Genomic DNA, 22,530 nt, shown 5'->3' on the forward strand with positions numbered 1-22,530 from the left:
TCAACCAATGCATTGCCACCCATATGTTGTTTTCCAACAACAGCGACTTTGCAGCAATTCGAAACACTTTGCAGCACAACGAAGGATTCCGTTACCAGGGTAACAGTCCATTCTCGCACGCCATTCGATGAAACGCTGCCGGAAAGCTGTTCGCTGTCATGGAAGCTGCATTGCGTGAGCAGATTTCCGTCTTTTGTTGGTAATTTTATAGTTTTATCCCAATTAAATCGATCGCACGCTTTACCTTTATGTAAAATACAGCACGTCATGGCCGAAAAGTTTGATAATCTCGAAGAACACCTCGAGAAATTCGTCGAAAACATACGACAGTTTGGGATTATTGTCAGCGATTTCCAGCCCAGCAGTCAAACCGGACTCAATCAGAAACTGTGAGTTGTAATTCTGTTAGTTTTAATACGAATACAAAACGTTATGTTAGTTTAAACAAATGATATATAGGAAATAATGGCGATTTTGAGCTTTAGCTTTTCTTGGCTTGGTATCAGTAACGTTAGTGTTGCCTCGTTCAGTCACGAGTAAAGCCTAAAAATAATGTGGTTGTTTATTTCCTCAGGAACTTTATGATCACAGGACTGCAGGACATTGAGAAATGCCGGCAGCAGCTTCATGATATCAACGTCCCGTTGGAAGTGTTCGAGTGAGTAGTACAATACGGATGCATAATAAATATTTCTAGCTGCACAAACCTCTTGAAAAATAATGTAAATAGGTTTTATCCACTCACGGTAGTCGGAAAACAAACGTTTAAATAATGTTTGCGTGTTCTTTATCAAATTACCCTTCTTTAAATCTAATTTCTACTCTGTTTAAATTGTCTGTACCCATTTAGTTGTAATATTCAAGAAATGTGAGTTGTCACATCTGTGTAAAGACTTGAATTGCAATCATTGATTATTGATGTTTTACACAGGTATATTGATCAGGGTCGTAACCCTCAACTGTACACAAAGGAGTGCTTAGAAAGAGCTTTGGCTAAAAATGAACAGGTCAAAGGAAAGATTGACACACTGACTGTGAGTATTGGCCCAGCATTTGCATTCAGAGTTCAATTCTACCATCACTAGCAAGTTATTTCCTGCAAAAGGACATAATATATATATTTGCACAGATTCTATCCCTTCTGTTAATATAGTTATTATTATGGTCATCATTCTTGATCTGAACAGGCCTTCTTTTCATTGATTCAGAATAAAGCTGCAGCACTGACTTATTTTACCTCTATGTCATTATTGATCACATATATGAATTAAAAATATTCCTTGGAAATCTGTAAGAAATCTTAGAATAAAAATGCTAGACTGTTCTCCTGCTTTATAGATTTCTGTTGTGGATGGATGAATTTCTTGTATGTTGTGAATGAAACAAACAAAGGCACTTCATCTTACCATCTTACCATATTTTGTGGTTTTCTTTTTTTTTCTCCAGAAATTTAAAAGCCTCCTAATTTCTGAGCTGGGGAAGGTTTTTCCTGAAGAGATGGCTAAATATAAGGCCATTCATGGAGATGACCCTCCTTCATAAGTTACCAGTACCACAACACTTCAAACGCAAGATGTACATATGTTGATAATAATATGTTTTTTAAGGCTGAATTCATCAGTGAAATATGCAAATTTTTACAGCTTTTTCATCTTTATATTTGCCTTTGTAATTCATAAGATTACAGTTCAAAAACTGAGGGACATTTTGGGGCATCCTTGAAACAGTGCAAAGCTTTTTTTCCTCATGAATTGTAATTTTCGCAGCATAATTTTTTATTTTTCGTTGAATAAATGATTATTTTGTGTAATGACAACCGCCGGTCTTTTTGGTTTTATCAACCACTCTGTTTCTGATATGAATGTGTAAAGGGATTAGCAAGCCATTTCTCGGGTGGTTTTTGGTCGGATTGGTTCCAGTGGCCTCAAGTTACTTCCTGCCGTTCCCTCTTACGCCCTGACTTGTAATCTCACACTACTTGTCTGGTGTTGTAATGATGGAATTGATTCACAAGCGTCCTCCTTCAACCGCATGGAATCATTTACGACGAGTACTGTAGCTGAACTGTGAACAGACATTGAGACTTTACCCTAGATGACAAACTCATGAGAACTCAGACGTTCTTGATGAATGTCTCTCTGAATAGTGAAAGATACAGTGGTGGCCATAAATTATTAGAACACTAGTATTTTCACAGCTAAAAAATGGTTTTTAGTCAGCTTTGCAGGTAGGCTTCCTGCTGCATCTTGGAAATTTTGCCACAGTTCTTTTGGATTTGGTCTGTCTCAGTTTGTTCTGTTTCTTCATTCCAGACAGACTGGATAATGATGAGATCAGATCTATGTGTGAAACACTGGCTGTTGTCAGACTCCTTGTGCAAACAAAAATCTCACTGGATTATTACAATTAATGGCAAAATGAATGTTTGGAAAAGTAAACAGATTTTTCCTACTGACACACTACAGCAAAAGATAACTGACTTAAAGCCATTTTTAGCTGGTGAAAATACTAGTGTTCTAATAATTTTGGCCACCACTATAGGTCATTAGAATAGTAAAGCTTTGTACATGGGTAACAAAGACTAGAAGTTTAAATATTTGCGTCTAAAATACCTTTGGTCCAATTGATGGGTTGTTTTGTAACTCTTTTGTGAGGATGTTAGTCTTTCAAGACTGGTCAAACACTGAACATCTGCTGTATGATTAGGCACTTTCCTGCACAAAAGGACTTTAGCCAATGTTTGGACTGGAATACTAGTGAAATGCATATTGCACTGCCTGTTTAAAAAAAGAAACAAATGGGAAGTTTATAATGCAATGACAAACATAGTATGCTACATTGTAGCTGTAGTCTGCTACGTTCTTGTTCATTGAGGTTTAATTTAGTGAGAGTCCCATTTTTGTGTTTGATGTAAAAACTATTTGTATTTTGCAGTCCAGTTCTCTTCTAGTCATGTATTTGTATTAGTCAGGTTACATAGTGAGTCAAGAACATGTTAATATTACTATTCCAATATTACTTTTGTAGATTTAGACACAAGATAGGCAGTCTGTTATCGCAGAGATCGTTAAATAGATTGATTAAAAATGTGTGGAGCAAGGTCATTAGAGAAGAGAATCTTCTCTCCAATACTTGTTCAGTTTCTGAGCTGCCGTCTCTCTTAGAGATCATTTTTTGTAAGCACGCAAACAAAAAGCCTGGAGTGGGAGGAGAGCTGTAGTTGCGGTGCACAAAGAGACTCTTATAAAGGACACCGTTTCCTATTTGGTTTCTCAGGTATGTCTTTGAGCGGTGGTGTGCAGGTTTTCTCATGCATGGCATCCTCAAGGCTTTGTTCAGAGCCTTGACGTTTCTGTGGGTGAATACTGAACTCATCTTGTGACTCATGAGATGAATCGTGTTTTTTTTCTATAGTATGACCTTCATTTCACCAAACACCTCTTCCACCTCTTTTCACTGAGCAGTGATTCAGACTGAAAAAATCATATCATATATATATATAGCTAATTATGCAGTTTTGATCTATCTATCTATCCATCCGTCTATCTATCTATCTATCTATCTATCTATCTATCTATCTATCTATCGTTCTATCTGTCTGTCTGTCTCTATCGTTCTATATCTATCTTTGTCTGTCGTTCTATCTATATATCTATCATTCTATCTATTGTTCTATCTGTCTGTCTATCATTCTATATCTATCTTTGTCTATCTATCTGTCTGTCTCTCTGTCGTTCTATCTATCGTTCTATCTAGCTATATATTTATATATCTATATATCGTTCTGTCTGTCTATCGCTCTATCTATGTATCTATCTAAATAACTATCGTTCTATCTCTGTCTTTCTGTCTGTTTTGTCTATCATTTGTTCTATCTATCATTCCATCGTTCCATCTATCTATCTGTCTGTCTGTCTGTCTCTGTCTATCGTTATTATAATACTCATACTTGCATTAGAAAGCCCACATTTGCTGCTCTGATGACTCTTTCTTAGTGTCACATCAGGAAGCAAAATTGCTTTGTTTACATACTGATGAACAGGATAAACAAAAAAATGTTCTCCACAAATGCATGTACAGCTCTATTAGAGGCTTAACCCATGGCAAATATGTTTCTTTGATCCTCATCCTGCTTGTGACGCCAGCACGAGCAAGTCAGTATCACGTGCTTGCAGCTTTCTTAGTTAGCGGGCAACCCATTGCTACCTTTGATAATATTATCATAATGGCTTTGTAATGCTAATGAAAGGTGCTTCAGACGGACTGTGATTGCAGTTGTGCGTGCAATCCTGAAGAGCTCTGGACAGTTTGATCATTTTTTCCTCTTGATTGAACACTTTCCACATGAAGGAGAGCGCTGGCTCTATTTCAGGACAATCACCCCCTTCTGTGAAGGTCATGAGGAAGTCAAACCCTTCAGCCTTCTGTTGCAGTAATCACCATGGCAACGTACCCCGCCTTCCACCGACGAAGACAAAAGCCACCGTATAGGGGGACGAGAAAGAGGGGCATGTGTCGTAAAAGGAACTGATGCATATTCAGCAGACACACACACATATGTTTTGAGCAAACTGCTCATCCCATGTGTGTTTGAGTTGTCATTCATTTTTTTGCCCTTTAGGGCCAAAGGTTGCAATAGCTCTGAATTAGCTGAAATGAATCAGGTTTAGCGCGTGTGTGCAGGCGTGCATGCTAATATCAAAGCAGCTGTAGCACAGTCATACTTTGGTTGCAAAGAAGTCACCTCAAACTTTACATTTACCATGACTTTGACTCACTTCACATTTTAGTTCTCTGCATAAAGGAAGTTTCTGTGGTAGTTGTTTAGCTTTTATGCATTATACGGACTGGTCAGCATGTACGACTTTCTCGACCGTGGACTCATTTGGAGGTAGAAAGTGTAGCCTTGAGGGTTGCTGAGAGAAAGGGCAAGGCTGTAGATCTCTCTGGTCTCCATGGAGATGGGCGTCTTGCTCTCTCAATCCTTTCCTCATTAAAACGTTGCAAGGCACAAAGCCATGGACGATCATGTGATCCTGTATCTCATCCTTTCTCTGGTGAAAGCCAGTCCTTAAGTTAATAAATAGATTACCCGTGTAAATGTTTACTTGAACGGAATAGTTCACACTGTAATGTAAATGCGGTCAAAAGTGTCACGCTCTGGTTCTCTGAACAGTAAACCTTCTCTTTACTTTAATTTGATTGGCCATCTCAATGACATTGACACTGACAGTCACTGTTATTCTGAGTCAGACCAGACTTTAGTTGTGGCTAGAAGGGATACAACCCCCACCAGGAAACTAACAATGAAATTGAATTTTCTGCCTATTAGATTGTGTTTTATTAACGTCTACACCTACCCCAACCCTAAACCTACCCCTAACAATAATGAAAAAATAGTAATTATTGTTGTACAGTGTGACAAAAATGACGCTATATTGATGTGCGCATGCCCAGTAGCCGCAGCTGTATCTCTTACAGATTTAACCCCAGACTTTTAAAACTTTTTGTCATCCTAACAGCAAACAGAGTGCATCAGAGCAGTGCAAGAATTCCAAATACTGGGGATACAATTTGGACATTTCTAATTATTGGGGGGATGGAACTTGTCCTATTCAGTGTCTATGATGGTTACGCCCCTGCTTGAATGACGAGTCAGATAATTGTTCCTAACTTTTAAGTGTTTCTAAGTGGAGCAAGGGTAAGGCAGAAAGGTACAGAACACAGAACACGGCTTTGTAAAAATGTAAACATGCAGTATCCAATTCTGTTCATGGAGAGGAACAGGTCCTGCAGAGTTTAGCTCCAATTCTAATTAAATACACCTGAATCTACTAATCAAGGTCTTCAGACTCTATAGAAACTTCCATGCAAGTGTGCTGGAACTGGTTAGAATAAACTGTGCAGGACATTTGCGCACCCCTGTCATGGATGAATATTGAGGTAAATCGTGCAAAAGGCAACTCAATGTTTGTCAGAATTTGTTATGGTTCCAGCAGTGAACTGGAACTAGAAGTTGCAACTGATTTTTTTGAGTAAAACAAGTAAAAAATTGAATGATTAAAAAACAGAGGCTTGATTTTAGCACACCTTCTGTTTACATTTGCATTTTACATTTATTCATATTGCAATTAAAGATACTTACAAACTATTCATCTTAAGGAGGAGATAACACGTGAAGTGTTAAAGGGATAGCTCACTCAAAAATTCTGCCATTACTCACTCTCATGTCGTTTCAAACCCGTAAGACCTTCATTCATATTCGGAACACAAATTAAGATATTTTAGAAATTTAAGACATTTTTAAGGCCCAGAAAGTTAGTAAGGACATCATTAAAATAGTCCACGTAACATCAGTGGTTCAACCTTAATGTTATGAAGCTATGGGAGTACTTTTTTGTGTGTGTAGCAGAGGCCAGCGGGTAAGTGCTGTGCAGGTAAAACCTCACACCCCGATCTCAAGAGGCACTCTAGCGACTGATGCCTGAGGCTGTGGCCTTTAGCCTCCTTGTTAGAGCACCCTGCCATGCCGGAGACTGCGGTTCAAATCCCGCACTGAGTGGAGCAAGTAGAACCGCAACATGTGCAATGAAAACTAAAATAACAGCTTTTTTCAACAATTTCTTTTCTGCCATGTCACTCTTTGACGTGCATTCATGACAGTACCACGACACATGAGGGTGAGTAATATTAATGACAGAATTTTCATTTTTGGGTGAACTATCCCTTTAAGTTTCAAACATTGTCCAGAATAGTACAAGCTAAAATAAGGAATATACAACATAGTGGAAGTATAGAAGAAGATTTTTGTTGTTGTTGTTGTTTTTCCCAAACCACCAAACTGATGTCATCAGAGAATGAACACTGTTCCAGAGGGGAGGCTAATTTTCTGGTTTTGACTAAAGATTATACAAAAGCAAACTTTATTTATTTCTTTTTGCTGTGGTTTAAAGTGAATGAATTTAAAGGTGCAACTTTTCCAAAACTGTGTAACAATTAAGGCACACCACTAAATATAAAAACAAAAAAGATAAAATTCTTAGGGCCAGTTTTACTAACAGCGTGCGCCAGGGCAAACCGTTTTTTGGCGTTAAAATAGTACTGTCAGGATTTACTAAAGGCAGTGAAGAATTAGTGCTGAAAAGGCATGGGCATAAGTTATTTTTGCACTTGACATTATTGAATATGCATTTGTAGGAGTTTCCCTTTCAGATGCAAAATTTATGGGAGGAGAGTATTAAAATGAATCGCGCAACACAATTTACTAACGTTTGTGCTTGTCAAATAGATGGTATTTGTGCCATTATTTGACGGCCCAAAAAAAGCATGTCTTAAACCAGGCGCTAATTTTCGCTGCTCTTGGTAGATTGCGCTGGTCATTATGGAAATGAGAGGTTGCATCTGAGTTCGTTAATGTGCACATTCTTAGTAAATAGTCAATTGTTTCCCCTCCCATCGGTGCTTTTATGTAATTGCACTCTAACACTAATTTGCCCTGTTTAGCAAATCTGTCCCTTAGTTATTGACTAGTCAGTTGAGTAGATGGTTGGACTACTTGTCTACTGAACGAATCATCCTTAATTTAGAATGACATGATGGCGTGTAAACAGAATTTTCATTTTTAGGTAAACTGTCCCTTTAAGACTTTAAAGTGAGGCTTGTTTTTAGAAACCTCCCGTTCTTTTCCAAGAAGGAGAGAGGCTTTCATTTGCTCATCCTGCAGCATTCATTTGAATATCACAGGCCCATTGGGATTCAAACCTAATTTCTTCTCTTCCTCACTGTCTGTCTTCCCTCAGCCCCAGGGCTTCTTATTTAATATACAATCAGCATGATTTCCTGACAAGCATCTTGCGCATTGCACAGGGCCAGAGCACAGAGGCTTACGCTGCTCTTTGAGTTCCCACAGGCTTAATTAGCGCTGTTTGTTGACAGCTTTCAGGTTTCAACCACTGTCCTCCTGTAGGAGTGATAATGGTGTCATGTTGGTTGTTGCACCAGTGTAAAATCTATCAGTGCCCATCCTTGTTTCACACAGGTACTTAGAGATGAGTGATGTTGGCAGCTGGATAATTAATATGGGGTCTATTGTTTGTGTGCTTGTTGGCGTCTGAGCAGCTCTGCTGGGGTTGTGTTGTATTCTCACACCGAATGCGATCCACACAAGTGTGATATCATATACACAGAGCGAAGCATTCTCAGGATGTTGTCCTGACTTGTTCTCTTCTCAAGGGATGATTCAGTGTCCAATTAATATCGAAAGTTATGAAGATTTTAAAGGGAGTGCAAGGTCATTTTATTCAGTATGTGAAAATAAACATGTTGAGTAAAATAAAATGCAAAAATGAAAATTCTCTCATATATGTCGTTCCAAATCTGTATTACTTTCTTTTTTTTTTGCTGTGGAACACAAAAAGAGATGTTTTGAAGAATGTTCATGCTGCTCTTTTAACTACAGTAAGGAAAGTAAATTGGGATTAATACTGTGATTTCCATAAAAGTAGCCAAATTGTGTGATATACAAGGAACAGACCAAACAACAAACGTTGTAATTCACTGAAAACATTCCCATTTCATTCGCACTTTCACTTATTCAAACTTGGAGAATTGTGAACATTTAAGAGACACAAAGAACCAATGATGTTTCCCCATCATTTGGTCCAACCCAATCTCACGGGGAAAGTGTAACTATTTTACGAGGTGCCAATTTTATATGAATTCTTATGAAAAAAATTTACTTTTTTTTTTTTTTTTTAGACAGAAAAACGTAAATGTCCATCCATAACCCCACCCCTAAAAATAACTGTCAGTGGGGTGTAAGCCAATTGTATGAAACTCTTGAATAAGATTGTACGAATTAGTCACCAATTTGCCAAAATGTAAAGTTTAAGATTGTGTTGGAAGAGTCATATCTTGTTTACAGGGGTTGTCATGATATCAGATTTTCACTATATGATTATCATAGCCAAACTATAAAAAATCATCATAATGCTAATATCACAATACCTAAAGATTTTTATTTTTATTTTGGATGAGACTAGTGTCTCGCTTTCTTCTCTCATCTTTAATATGGTTTTGTGCCGCTGTAGTAGCACTGCATCTTTGTCATCGTATTTCTTCTGTTTTATGATGGTTGGTTACCAGTGGGTGCAATACTGCCACCTACTGTGCTGGAGTATCAAGCTGACCAGTTACTGGTGCTGGATTATTTATAATATTGTCAAATGTGTAGCATTATTACTATACATTATTGTAATGTAGTATATCAGTATATTGTGACACCCCTTCTGACATATTAAAAATGTGCAAATGCAAATAATTTTTTTTTTTTAATGATACCATACAATGTTCAGAGCTACTGAATGATTTTGTCACATGCATATCACATAGCCATCTTTTATTTTACTTTTTTTATATTATTTTTAGTAAATGGTGCTTTTTTTCATTGCGGAAATAATCCCTGTTTACTTTCATTGCATGGATGTTCTGTTCTAAATTTCCCAATTTTTTTCTTCATTAAAACAATTAAGTTTGTACTCTGAACAATATTTAAGCCTCTGATTTGATTTAGAAGTCTCCAGCAGAAGGGGTCGTAATTAGCATGCTATAAATGCCAACTGGATGCTAATTTATTTTGCATATAACTCCACAGTGTCGTAAGACAGACGCTTATGTGAGCAGAATGTACCCTTTGGATCCGGAAGGACGATGCCAGACGTACATCAAGCACCATAAAACTCTACGGCACTGCCCTGCCTTTGTCTTGCCATTTGTCCCACACTTCTGTCCCCTTTGTAGACATGTGTGCACACATAAAACCCATGTACCACCTCAACCTGGAGAGACCTGGTAGACCTGGAGGACAGAGGCGGAAGGGACACCCATGTATTAAATGTCAATGAGTAACTGCAGACATGAATGATAAATGATTTTGCAGCGATGCCATAGAAGAACCATTCTGTAACCAATTTTTAAAAGAACCATTTTTTCTTAGTGTGAAGAACATTTTAAAAATCTAAAGAACATTTTTCCACTATAAAGGACCTTTTGTGGTTCCATAGATTTTAAAGGTTCTTCATGGAACCATTAATGCCAATAAAGAACCTTTTTTTTTTTTTTTGAAGGTACCTGAAGTAATTTCCCTTAATGGTGAAAGGTATGGTACTGCTTTTCTAAGATATTCAATGTAAGAATTTATTGATGTCAAGATGACCTAGCAGGCAGGTACCTTCGCACTTCCTTCAGAAAATGAAAAAATCTAATTCAAGTGATTTTGAGTCAGGAGCAGTCGTTTGGGGGGTGGTGGTTGGCAGGGGGTCACCCGTCATGATTCGGGGACCCCTGCATGAATAGAGTTGGGGGAGGATATGGACGCCTGCATGTCTAATAGTCTGAAACAGGCACATTGTATCCAGCTCGTGCCTCGGGATCTTTAGGTGCAGCAGATGTGAGTTATGCATGGCCATTTGAACATAATTAATCTCTGTCTCCTCTGCTCTCTGCCCCCCAGATCATCAGTACAGCCCGTCTCTGTGTCTTTGCACACTTGCACACGTGTCCCACAGGGAGGATGTGCGGGGGGGCAACCTCAGTTTAATTCTGCACAGATCTGAATGTCATCAAGTCTTTATGGCTTCAGCTGGAAGGGAGGAGGGAGCATGAATCTCTTTGTCGTTTCTTTTCCTCCTGAAACCGCAAAAGCAGGGCAGTAACCACCGTAGATATTAATGGGAGACACGTTTGGATCTTTGATTTGTTCCTTGCAAAGCTTTTTCAAGGATGCATGGTATTAAATTTCTGACTGATGCTGCTGATGACTTGTGTTATTGCCGATAACTGATAAATTACTGCTATTAAAAATGCATACTGGTTTGTTTAAATAAAACAAAGCACTAAATTCAATAGTTTTAAATACAGAAATTGAACACAGGCATATCATAATGAGAAGTAAGAAAAATGGATATTAATTTTGAGATCAGAATTAGATTTATTGCCAGGTATGTTTACACATACGAGGAATTTGTTTTGGTGACAGAAGCTCCACAGTGCGACAGAATGACAGTGACAAGACAGATAATAATATACAAATATACAAAATAGACAATGTGCAAAATAGCACAAACACATATGTACAGGTATGTTAGGTGCAAATTTGAAAGGTAATAAGCATGTGTGTTAAATAAATAAATGTATGATAGTGTTGTGTGTTTCATGTTTATTGTTAAGTGTTCAAGTGTTCATGAGATGGATTGCCTGAGGGAAGAAACTCTTTCTGTTTCTGTGCCTGGCCGTTCTGGTGCTCAGAGCTCTATACCGTCGACCATAGATTTGCTAAAGATTACATTTTACAATTAAATTATTATTTTTTTGAAGATAAAATAGATGTGCTAGATGGTAGAAAAGGTCATCTAAATGAAAAATAAATAAGAAATACACAGTTAGAATACACATCCGATAGTGACTGATGATACTATGAATAATAAAAAAATACCCACAAAGATACATTAAGTTTTAAGACATTTATAATGTTACAAAATAAATTTATTTCAAGTAAATGTTGTTCTTTTGAACTTTCTATTCATTAAAGAATACTGAAGCAGCACAACTACACAGCACTGCAGCATTGATAATAATAAGAAATGTTTCTTGAGCAGTAAATCAGCATATTTGAATGATTTCTGAAGGATCATGTGACACTAAAGATAGGAGTAATGATGTTGAAAATTCAGCTTTGCATCACAGGAATCACTGTTTTTGATCAAATAAGATAAGAGACTTCATTCAAAAACATTTTTTTTTTTTTTTTAAATGTCTAGTAATATGGGTCCTGAAGCAAAACCAGTTAAAAAAAACATTGGGTTATAGTCTCTAATTTGTGTAATTGTAAGTCTTAAATACAGTATTTATCTGAATGATGCAGGGGATTTTCAGACATTTCAGAAATGTTTTGAATTGTAAACAGAGATTCCTGCTACTATGCCCACATGCACGACTCAAACCCACATCTCTTCAACTCAAGGACCAGTGGTCACAGTTGCCTACACTGATGTAGGTGTGCAGTAAGATGTCCTAAATGAAATCCTACTCAACAACAGACCCATATTACAAACACAGTGTGCTTCTACACTTTGTAGTGATTTTCTCCATTCATTTTGAGCTAATGTGTACTGATTAAACCAAGTAGTTAATTTTGCTTTCCATTGTTCCAATATTTCCATACATCCTATTGTGATAGGTCTATTGTATTAAAGGGATGGTCTTGCTATTTTCTTTGTTTGAAACACTGGTAGACTCCCTAGCCTTCATTTCTTTTCTCCCTCTGATCCTGTGGTTTAATCCTCAATGCCAGTTTTCTATGAAATTCCCTTGTTCAAGGTTTCCTTTCCAAGTTGCTAATTGCTTTGTAAGATAACTAGCCATGGCTCTGCTGATAAGTATTGATTCAGTTCTCAGACACGATTTTGCCTTCAATCTGTACTTATTCTGAGCGGGATGTGCCAATACATACGAATTATCATGAGATCACATTGGATAGTCCCACATCTCCAGTGGTGCACTATTGGTTGTGCTTCTCGTGTTTGCCAAATGTATCACGACATGTGGGATTCCTGCCCCAGACTGCACAGTCTCGTCCGTGTGGAGAATATACAATGAACAGACTTAGGACTTCCTTCACTAGGAACTTCAAAAGAGGATAAAGGATAAAAAGAAAAGATAGTTGTACCAAATGTTGAATGCTGATATGAAATGCTTTTATGAAAGGTCAAATGAAAAGCTATTTAAATGCTAGTGCATGAAGGTTGCATCTAAATCTGCATACTGTCCATCATAGTATGTGAGATTAGGATTAGTGTATCTAAAATCCTAGTATTTTAAAAACCTTATGGCAAAGAGTTCAGCTAGTGTAGCATTTCCAGTAGATTTTTGAAGTGTGCATGGTTTTTGGTCTAATATCACCCACAAGAAGGAGTTTGTGACGGTTATCTTTTGACATTTCGTTTGCCCACCAAGAAGTTAGCATTACTCTTCCTTGACAAAAACCCAGTAAGATTTTTCCATTGGCTTTTGAATGATTGCAGAAAACAATTTCTGTGACCAATAGTTTATGATTCTTATATGTTTTGTTCACAATAATCTTCACAAATAAATGCATCTTTTTTTTTTTTTAATTTTGAAGCTTAGCACAAGAGCAAAATGAACACCAAAGTCACATGACTTCATCCTAACCACCACTTTTGGACAACTCTTACAGAATTTAATTAAAAACATTTTCCATGAAAGTTTGTGTTAGAATAGTTTGCAAGTGTGTGAGTATAAACACAATGTGACTGTAAAAGTGGACTAGTGAGTAGATGAGTTTACCTCTTCGTTGTGAAGACATTTAATGACAATCTCTCAAAGAGTTCCTATTTATCCACTTGCAAGCAACTGTCTTTTTCAAGACAAGTAAAAGCATAAGGGACTTGTTTAAGCACAATATATTATATATTGTAAAATAAAAAGTTAACAACAACAACTTATTTCATTCATTTAACGAAAAACCCATTCAAAACACTCACTGATTAAAGAAACATAAATGCTAATTCTAATTAGTTTCTATAGTTTTGTCCTACAAAAGTACTTCATCCTGACAGTACTCTATTTACAGTTTAATTATGATTTTATTGTGAATGATTCATTGGTCCACGTTAAGAAAAAGTGTTTATCTGCTACTAAATAAAGTAAATGACTTGATCAACCTGAAACATGTTTCCTAATCAAAGCCAATAGTAAACAAAGCTGCACAAGCTAATGGCTAATGCTAACAATAATCAAACTCCTCCCTGCTGAAGAAAAAAAACAAAAACAAACAAAAAAACAACAACAGCTAAAACCAGCCTAAGCTGGTCACGCTGGTTTTAGCTGGTCTCCCAGCCTGGCCATAGCTGGTTTATCAGGCTGGTTTTAGAGGGTTTGACCACTTTTTTTTAGCTGGTCAGGCTGGTCTTAGCTGGTTTTAGCTGGTTTAAGCTGGTCAGGCTGGAAGGCCAACTGACCAACCAGCTAAAACCAGCCTGGCCAGGTTGGGAGACCAGCTAAAACCAGCTATTTCCATCTTAAACCAGCTAAAACCAGCCAACCAGCTTAGGCTGGTTTAAGCTGGTTTTGGATCAAATCAAGAAACAAGTTGTTTTTTCTTTGAATATCCCATTTTATTCTTATACGTTAGATAAGTTTGTGAATGCTGTTTTATGTTGACTTAAAGGCACAATATGTACAATTTTTTTATTAAAATATCCAAAAACCAATAGAACAGCGTTATATATTTTGCTGACTTGTGTACTTACATTATCCCAAATGTTTCTAAGAATGTTTAAATCCAGAGAAATAAGCAATTTTAACTAGTGACACGGACCGTGTCCATAGTGTCATTGTGTCGCCTGCCAATGACGTCATACCCTCGATTTCCGGTTTTGTTTTGTAGAAAACATGGAAACACCAAAGACGCTTTAATAGACTATGTTATGCGTTTTATTAGACAGGTGACGACCGCACAGAGTAGCATTATAACAGAACTTTCAAATGTATCTAGTATGATAAAACAGTGTTGCTTTACCTCACACACTCTCAGAAATAAAGGTACAAAAGCTGTCATCGGGGTGGTACCTTTTCAAAAGGTACATGTTTGTACCTAAAGGGTCCATTTTGGTACCTTAAAGGTACATACTAATACTTAAAGTGTACATATTTGAACCTAATAGGTACAAAAGTGTACCTTTTGAAAAGTACTGCCCCAGTGACAGCTTTTGTACCTTTATTTCTGAGAGTGCATAAGCACGACCAGAAGGAGCGGAAGCGTTCAACTGTGGCATAATAAAAGCTCCGCTGCTTTCGAGCCGTGTGTCACGCTCGTTCAGCGGCCTCGCTTTCGCTTCGACAGCTTTCAGCCTCACCTTGCCTTACTACGACGTTAATAAATCTTACATTACATACATTAGCTCATCCATGAACATGATTTCTGCCCGAGTCCCGTCGGATTGCATCGGCTGTGGGGATGAAGACGACAACTCCCATGATTCCACACTCAGTCATCAAACTACGCCTTTGTTTCTTTGTTTGTTTTGAATACGCGCCCTCTACACTGTAAAAAAAAAAAAGTTGAGCCAACTTAAAATTTTAAGGCAACCAGCTTCAGCAGATTTTTGAGTTTTCTCAACTTGTCGTTTTAAGTTTATACAACAAAAATTTTAGAATCTCCCACAAAAATAAGTTGAGCAAACTCAAAAATCTGCTGAAGCTAGTAAAAACATTTTTTTTTAAGTTCGCTCAACTTTTTTTTTTTTTTTTTTTTTACAGTGTAGCGGCGAAAATTACATATTGTGACTTTAAGGTAATAATACATTTCATGGAAATGAAGTTAGTTAAATGCTAACAGATACATGCAGGGTTCATTACACAAAGGGGTTGATGGTGTCAAGACATAATTTTAATATCCTAATACAGGCATGCTGTCTACATAGACTACTCAAAAGAATACTCATTTACATGCTTTTAGTCTGCAACACAAGTGAACTGTGATGTAATCTACAGTTAGCTGGGCTGTTTATAGTTGCTCTATTCGTCATTCTGCAGTCAGTGATTTTTAAGCCTCTAAGAATAAAACCAATTAACTCCAGCAACGAGGATGATGCTCTTACTTGCATCCTCCAGCCAGCAGGAGGTCAATGAAACTGTACTCGCTGTTATATAATGTTATATAACCTTTAGCCTTTCTAACTGACTGAAATAGGATTTCCTTATGAAGACCTCATAATTTTGAGCTTTCTGATTTAACTGCAGTAATCCAATTAATCCCCATTAAGCTTCTCCTTGCATGTGTGCACATCCCACTCTGTTTGCCTGCAAAGCCATTTATGCACATGCCCAAAATGATGTAGATGCCAGATTCAATTAATGAGCTTTCAAAAAAGAGAGAAAGGAGACTTTGACAGTGGGCTGACAATCAATAAAGATAAGACGCGGACAAACAGCATTACCAGACGCAGCAAAACATATTATTAAATGAAGGTGTAGACCTTTATTCATTCTGATGTGATTTTAAATGCAGTCGATAGATGCCAGAGATAAATAACTTACAGCACTGCACTGCGGAGACCAGGTAAATCTATAAAGGAAGGCAATGCATCATTTTTTCACTGCTGTAGGAAAGAGAGTATGTGCTGCTAGACAGCATTTCAGAGGCCTGGGAGACTGAAGGACTGTATGTTATTGAGTGAGACAGACTGAAATAACACCTGCTGGAAGCAGTGAAGCATTCTGTGCAGTCTGGAGTCATATGCCCAATAACAAAGATCCTGTCTGCACCTTGAAGCATTAAGCTTATGTAAACTCTGCATTCACTGCCTTTGAGAAAAAGAAGTGCTATTAATTGTAATGAATGTATTCTTGTAGTGTACTTCAAATCGTATAAGTAAAAAAAAAAAAGAGCTGTACTTGCAGGTAATATAATGCTAATGAAAGTGTAGGTAGAGTACACTTTCTTAAGTACACTATAAGTGCACTTTGCACTGTCAAATGAAAAGTTTTATTATAAAATACATTTAATAACATTAATTATTAACTTTAAAATATATGCTTTAAAGTATGCTTACAGTAAAGCTTGTGTAAAGTACTTTTCATACTTTTAATTTGCTGTTCAATGTTAATAAATTAAGTTATTTAATGTTGGCAAATTCCATATTATATACTTTTTATATTTGAAAATTTAAATATATCTTAAGATAGGGTTTAATATTTTAGATTAATAATATTAATTACCTAAATACAATTTAACTGTAAACTGTTGCTTCTGGCCAAAATACGAGTTCATAATCCATATTAATGCTTCCTCCAGTGAAAATGTCCATCCCATGTTCCACTGACATATTTGTTTGGAGCTGTTTTGAACTGTTTTCACTTGTAAACAGTGCTTGATCTGTGCATATTTCTCTACTGATTCACTGCAGAAAGCAATATTATGGTTTATGGACTCCTATTTTATAGCTGGAAGCAATGGTTTGAAGTTAAAATGTCTTAAAGATGGATTTGTTTATTATAAACACATCTTTTCACTTCACAAGATGTTAACTGATGGACTGGAGTGGTGTGGATTACCTGTGATGTTTTTATCAGACTCTCATTCTGACGGCACCCATTCACTGCAGAGGATCCATTGGTGAGCAAGTGATGTAATGCCAAATTTCTCCAAATCTGTTCTGATGAAGACATAAACTGAGGGTGAATAAATAAAATTTTGGGGTGAACTATTACTTTAGTGTTACAGAATGGAGGGATAAGCTTCTCATGTCAAAGTCAGTCATGTGTTGCATTGTAAAATTTGTCCACATGCATCACATGTAGTTCTGCATACATTACATTTTCTTCATCCCGCTGTAATAATGTCCCTTCTCTGTTTGTCCCTGGAGTCTGTTAATGCTTTTTTACATGTGCAGTGAAGCTGGCCAGATTTAGATTGGTTGAAAGCGCTGACGGTACTGTAAATCCTCAGTCAGCGAATTGTCCTCTTATGAACAGAAGGGCTGAAACGAGAGAGGGAATACTGTGAAATCAACCGACCTCCTCTCTGCACTTTTTCTTGCTGCAACACAGTCAGACCGCCAGTCCCTCGACAATATGATCTACAGAGCTGCGGCAACATTTGTGCTCTGTTTTCTGTGCTCTCAGGTTTGTGTACTGTATTTTTTTTTTTACCCATCAGTTAATAGCTGAGTGCCCTCTGACGTGCAGTGTAAAAGATTTATGTTCTGGCGTACACTGTGAAACCAAGAGAGAAGTGTAGTTTCACTGCATGAGTCATCAGATCTGTGTTGTTCACCTGACATGAGGCTTTCAGAGCAGTGCTTCAGTCCAAAATAACTCCTCGCCATCTATACCTATTACATGACTCAGCGTGATACTGCTGTACCAGCGGCACGTGGTGGTCGTCTGCAAAATACTCACTCTTTGTTTATTCACTACAATAATCTAGTATTTTTATATAAATATACTATTTATTAATTTTATAAATCTAAATTTAAATTTATAAAAATTAAAATTGGGGTTTCTAATGCTACAATATTGTTGTATGTATATATTAACATATAATTAATTATTTTTACACACTTAACCTATCAGCAAGTTTCTAATACTAAAATATGTCTAATATACTAACATACTATTGGTATACTATTTATTAATTTTCCAAATTAAATATTTAAATATAAATACTTTTGTTGATTTTTATTATTTAAGTTTTTGTTGATTTATTATTAAACAAGTTGACTGATTATTAAAAAAATTTCAGTGATACAATAGTTTGTACATAACTGTGTTTATATTACATGCTTATTCATTTATTTTAAAAATTAAGATGTTTTATTTATTTATACTGCAATACTACAATATTTTATTATTTTTATAGAAACATGCTGTTTATTTATTTGTTTAACTTTTTTTCTTTTTTTTTTACACATATTTCACATATTTTATTTTTGAACTGGTATTCTGCTATTATTTTTAATCGTCATCTTTTATGCTGACCAAAAAGCCCGCTTCAACAAATTGTCTGACTGACACCAACCTGTTGTTCGCTGGTGGGTAAATCTGAACTGAAGCTAGCAAATCAGATTGAAAATGATATTTTTAGCCCCATTTTTGTATGCAGTGTGCCTAACATGGTCAGAGTTACTGTTTCAACATCCCCTTCTGATCTCTAGATAGATGGCATGTGTTAAGGGATAAGCTCATAAGATACCTTCATGCAGCAGGAGCACAGGAAAAAAAAAAAAAAATCCAAATCCCATGATTTACAGAGCTTTGCATTTCATCATTGCCATGTGTGAAATCCCACTGCTTGTGCTGGTGACAGGTTGCTAAAAATCTGACGACATATGTGTGTGTGTGTGTTCACAGACTGAAAAATGCATTGATCTTTGTCTTCGCAGTGTGAATTATCTTTTGTACTGATTCTCCTGTTGGCGTCAAGTGTTTCCTCAAGGTTGTGGAGGTCAGTGGGCTGCTGTGCACCTGTGCAAAGACCCACCTGAGCTTGAACAAAAGGGCTGGAACAATGGCCGATTCCATCACCATTTGGATCTGCAGATTTCTTAGAAATCTATTTTTGAATGCACATGTTGTATTATATTGTAAGTAATATACTGTAACCCTCTCCACTATTTTTTTGATTGCATCAAGGTGTTTGCTGATATATATATAATTTAAAATGACTGTTTTCTATATTAATATATTTTAAAATGTAATTAGAATTTATTCCTGTGATGGCAAAGCTGAAATTTTGGAGAGTATCACAGCACATGCGCATAATTTGATTTGCACATAAACAACGCATGTGCTGCGCCTTGTTTACATTCAGAGGAAAGCAGGCGCATGCGCTGAGATACTCTTCAAAATGGTGCTAGGGTGACGCAGAGGAGGAATTGTTGAATAGTTTAAAAAGTCATTATGTTTGTTTTCTTTGAACACAAAAAGTATCCTCATAGCTTCATAAAATTATAGTCGCACAGACCCGGCTCCAGAATTTTGTGAAGCTACGAGAATACTTTTTGTGCGCAAAGAAAACAAAAATAACAACAATATTCAACAATTCTTCTCTCCCGAGTTACTGTCATCCGCCATTTTGGAGAGTATCTCAATGCATACGCACGCTTTACCTTAAGCGTAAACAATGCTGATTACGCTGATTACGTTCTGGGGTACTCTCCAAAATGGCGGAAGATGTAACTCGGGGAGAAGAATTGTTAAATAAATTGTTATTTTTGTTTTCTTTGCACACAAAAAGTATTCTCGTAGCTTCGCAAAATTGAAGTCGAGCCACTAATGTCACATGGACTGTTTTACTACCTATGTCCTTACTACCTTTCTGGACCTGGGAACATTGCAGTTGCATTGCTGTCTATGCAGGGTCAAAGAGCTCTCGTATTCCATCAAAAATATCTTAATTTGTCTTCTGAAGATGAACAAAGGTCTTACGGTTTGAAATGACATGAGGGTGAGTAATTAATGACAGAATTTTCATTTTGGGGTGAACTAACCCTTTAATATATAGGCTATAATGGTTTAAGTGCTGTCGATTGCTATTGCGCAAAAAGCGCTCAGGTTATAATCAATAAAAAGCTGTCACTCATCTTAGTTCATTGCAATCTCACAAAGTTACGTTATAATCAATTAAGTTCTCTACACTGCACAGTGAATCTATTATTTACGTTGCGCCTGAGATGAGATGATTCGTGCTGAATACAACACCTGCAAAAACTCGGGCGATTTGAGGGGTGAGTGGATTCTTAAATGCCTCTGACTGACTGTTGCGTAAAAGAAATCAACAGATATGTCTGTGATTGGCTATTGCTCAACGCTGCAAAACAGAGCGCAAACCATAGTTTGCCAAATTAATGAAATGCCATTATTACAGCTTTAACTGAGGGTGCTATTGATTTCGTGTTAGGGTGCTTAGCATCCCCGACCCGTATTGAACCGGGCCTGCAGTTGAACCACTGATGTCACATGGACTATTTTGTCGATGCTCTTGGTACCTTTCTGGACCTTGATCATGGTAGCTGCGTTGCTGTCTATGGAGGGTCAGAAAGCTCTCGGATTTCATCAAAAATATATTAATTTGTGTTTCCGAAGATGAACGAAGGTCTTACGGGTTTGGAACGACATGAGGGTGAGTAATTAATGACAGCATTTTCATTTTGGAGTGATCTATCCCTTTAAGCAGCACAATTATTTTAACATTGATAATAAAAATAAATGTTTCTTAATGATTTCTGAATGATCATGTGACACTGAAGACTGGAGTAATGATGCTGAAAAATCAGCTTTGATCACAGAAATAAATTACATTTAAAAAAAAAAAGTAAATAAAAATCAGTTGTTTTAAATTCCAATAATATTTCCACAATATTACTGTTTTTACTGTATTTTTGATTAAATAAATGCAGCCTTGGGTGAGCATATAAGAAACATCTTTCAAAAACATCAAAACATTTTAATATTTATTCCAATTAATTTAACATTTTAAAATTATTTGAAAAATGATTCCAAACTTTTGGTCATAGCTTTGTTCTAAAATTAAATATATGATATAAGCCAGCTTCAATAGAGTGTGAACAAACCTGGATTTAAAAGCTAATTTTCTTTTTAACCACAAGACTCACACACACTATAACTGTTTCACCGTTAGCCTTCACTCACTAAGCTGATCATCCAGGCTTATACAGGTCAAGATAAATGCTGTTAAAAAAAGGCCTTACACAGCGTTGTGTAACCACCAGACTGCGATAAGGAGATGATGAACAGGTTTTTAGTGGTGTTGATGACAGACACTCATGCTAAAGACCACAGCTGCAGAAATGCTACAGCGCTAAATATGCATGGCCTGCTTTGTGTCAATGTTTACATTATGAAGCGTGCAGTTGACTGATCTAATTGTCCGTGATCGCTTTAACAACATTGAAATAAGCCTCAGTGGCAGTGGCGGTCTGTTGTGTCTAGCATGTTTGAACTTAAGCTGTTTACTATATGAGGAGCTTTATTCCCTGCCAGAGAGAGAACATCCCGATGAAGACGATGTCCCCTCTGGGAAGGGTAAGTGACAGATAAGCAGGTTGTGTGGAGAACGCAATAAGTTGGTGTGTTGTGATTGGCTGCTGGGCTGGTGAGTCACGGCTGTGTGCTGTAGTGACGTAGCAAGTTAAAAGATTTAGGTCTGTAACCACTGCAGATTCCAGGAAGAGAGAGGAGAGATTAGTGCTGCTACATGAGCTGTTTGCTATGACTAGTCTAAGCTGGTTATCATTCACTAGACTACAGCCACTGTACTGCTTACTGAACACTGCATAGTACACTGTAAAAAATGATTTTTTGAAGTTGTGAAAAAAAAAAAAAAAAAAGATTACTGGAGTACTTTTGACAAGAATGTATGATATGTTAAAGGGTCAAAAAAAAAAAAAAAAAAAAAAAGAGAAAGTAACACTTGGTACCTTCGTGGTCAAAAATGGCCGATATAGCAAATTAATGGGAAATTTTGAAAAAATAAATAAATAAATAAATAATGGAAAAAGAAATAGCTCATAAATATTTTAGAAATATTGCATAGTAACATACAAACCCCCCTCAAAATTCCAGAAAATAATACAAATATTAGATTGATTTACCTGAAAAACAACAACAACAACAACAAAAATGTGAAGGTACCAAGTATGACCCACAAATGAGGAGGCTCAGAGGGTTAAAACTTCATGTTTAATTCAGCGTGTTTAATCCTACACCATTTTTTCCTACACCTACACCATTCTAAGTAGTGTATAGTGGACATGATGCATTGATAAACATTTTTAACATAAGTGTGCTACATTGCTGTTAGATGACCTTATTATGCTCAGTTATTAATTAATATTTACATTGTTACTTTTTGTGTCAAAATGTCTAATCAAATAATGAGTCAAAGAGATTTTTGACCTTTTGATCTTTCTATTCATCAAAAAATCCTGA

At 36.7% G+C, this 22,530-nt stretch overlaps 1 protein-coding gene across 1 annotated transcript; it reads left to right on the forward strand.

Annotated features, from left to right (window-relative positions):
* Positions 1-39: 39 nt before the first annotated feature.
* On the forward strand, positions 40-1,816 carry med10 (mediator complex subunit 10). Its single transcript, XM_058753497.1, has 5 exons — positions 40-174; positions 262-389; positions 575-658; positions 932-1,034; positions 1,447-1,816. Exons 2-5 carry the CDS (start codon positions 268-270, stop codon positions 1,540-1,542), a joined length of 405 nt encoding a protein of 134 aa, XP_058609480.1. The 5' UTR covers positions 40-174; positions 262-267; the 3' UTR covers positions 1,543-1,816.
* The last annotated feature ends 20,714 nt before the right edge of the window (positions 1,817-22,530 follow it).

This window comes from Onychostoma macrolepis, chromosome 19 (assembly GCF_012432095.1).
Source record: "Onychostoma macrolepis isolate SWU-2019 chromosome 19, ASM1243209v1, whole genome shotgun sequence".
Classification (NCBI taxonomy): Eukaryota; Metazoa; Chordata; class Actinopteri; order Cypriniformes; family Cyprinidae; genus Onychostoma; species Onychostoma macrolepis.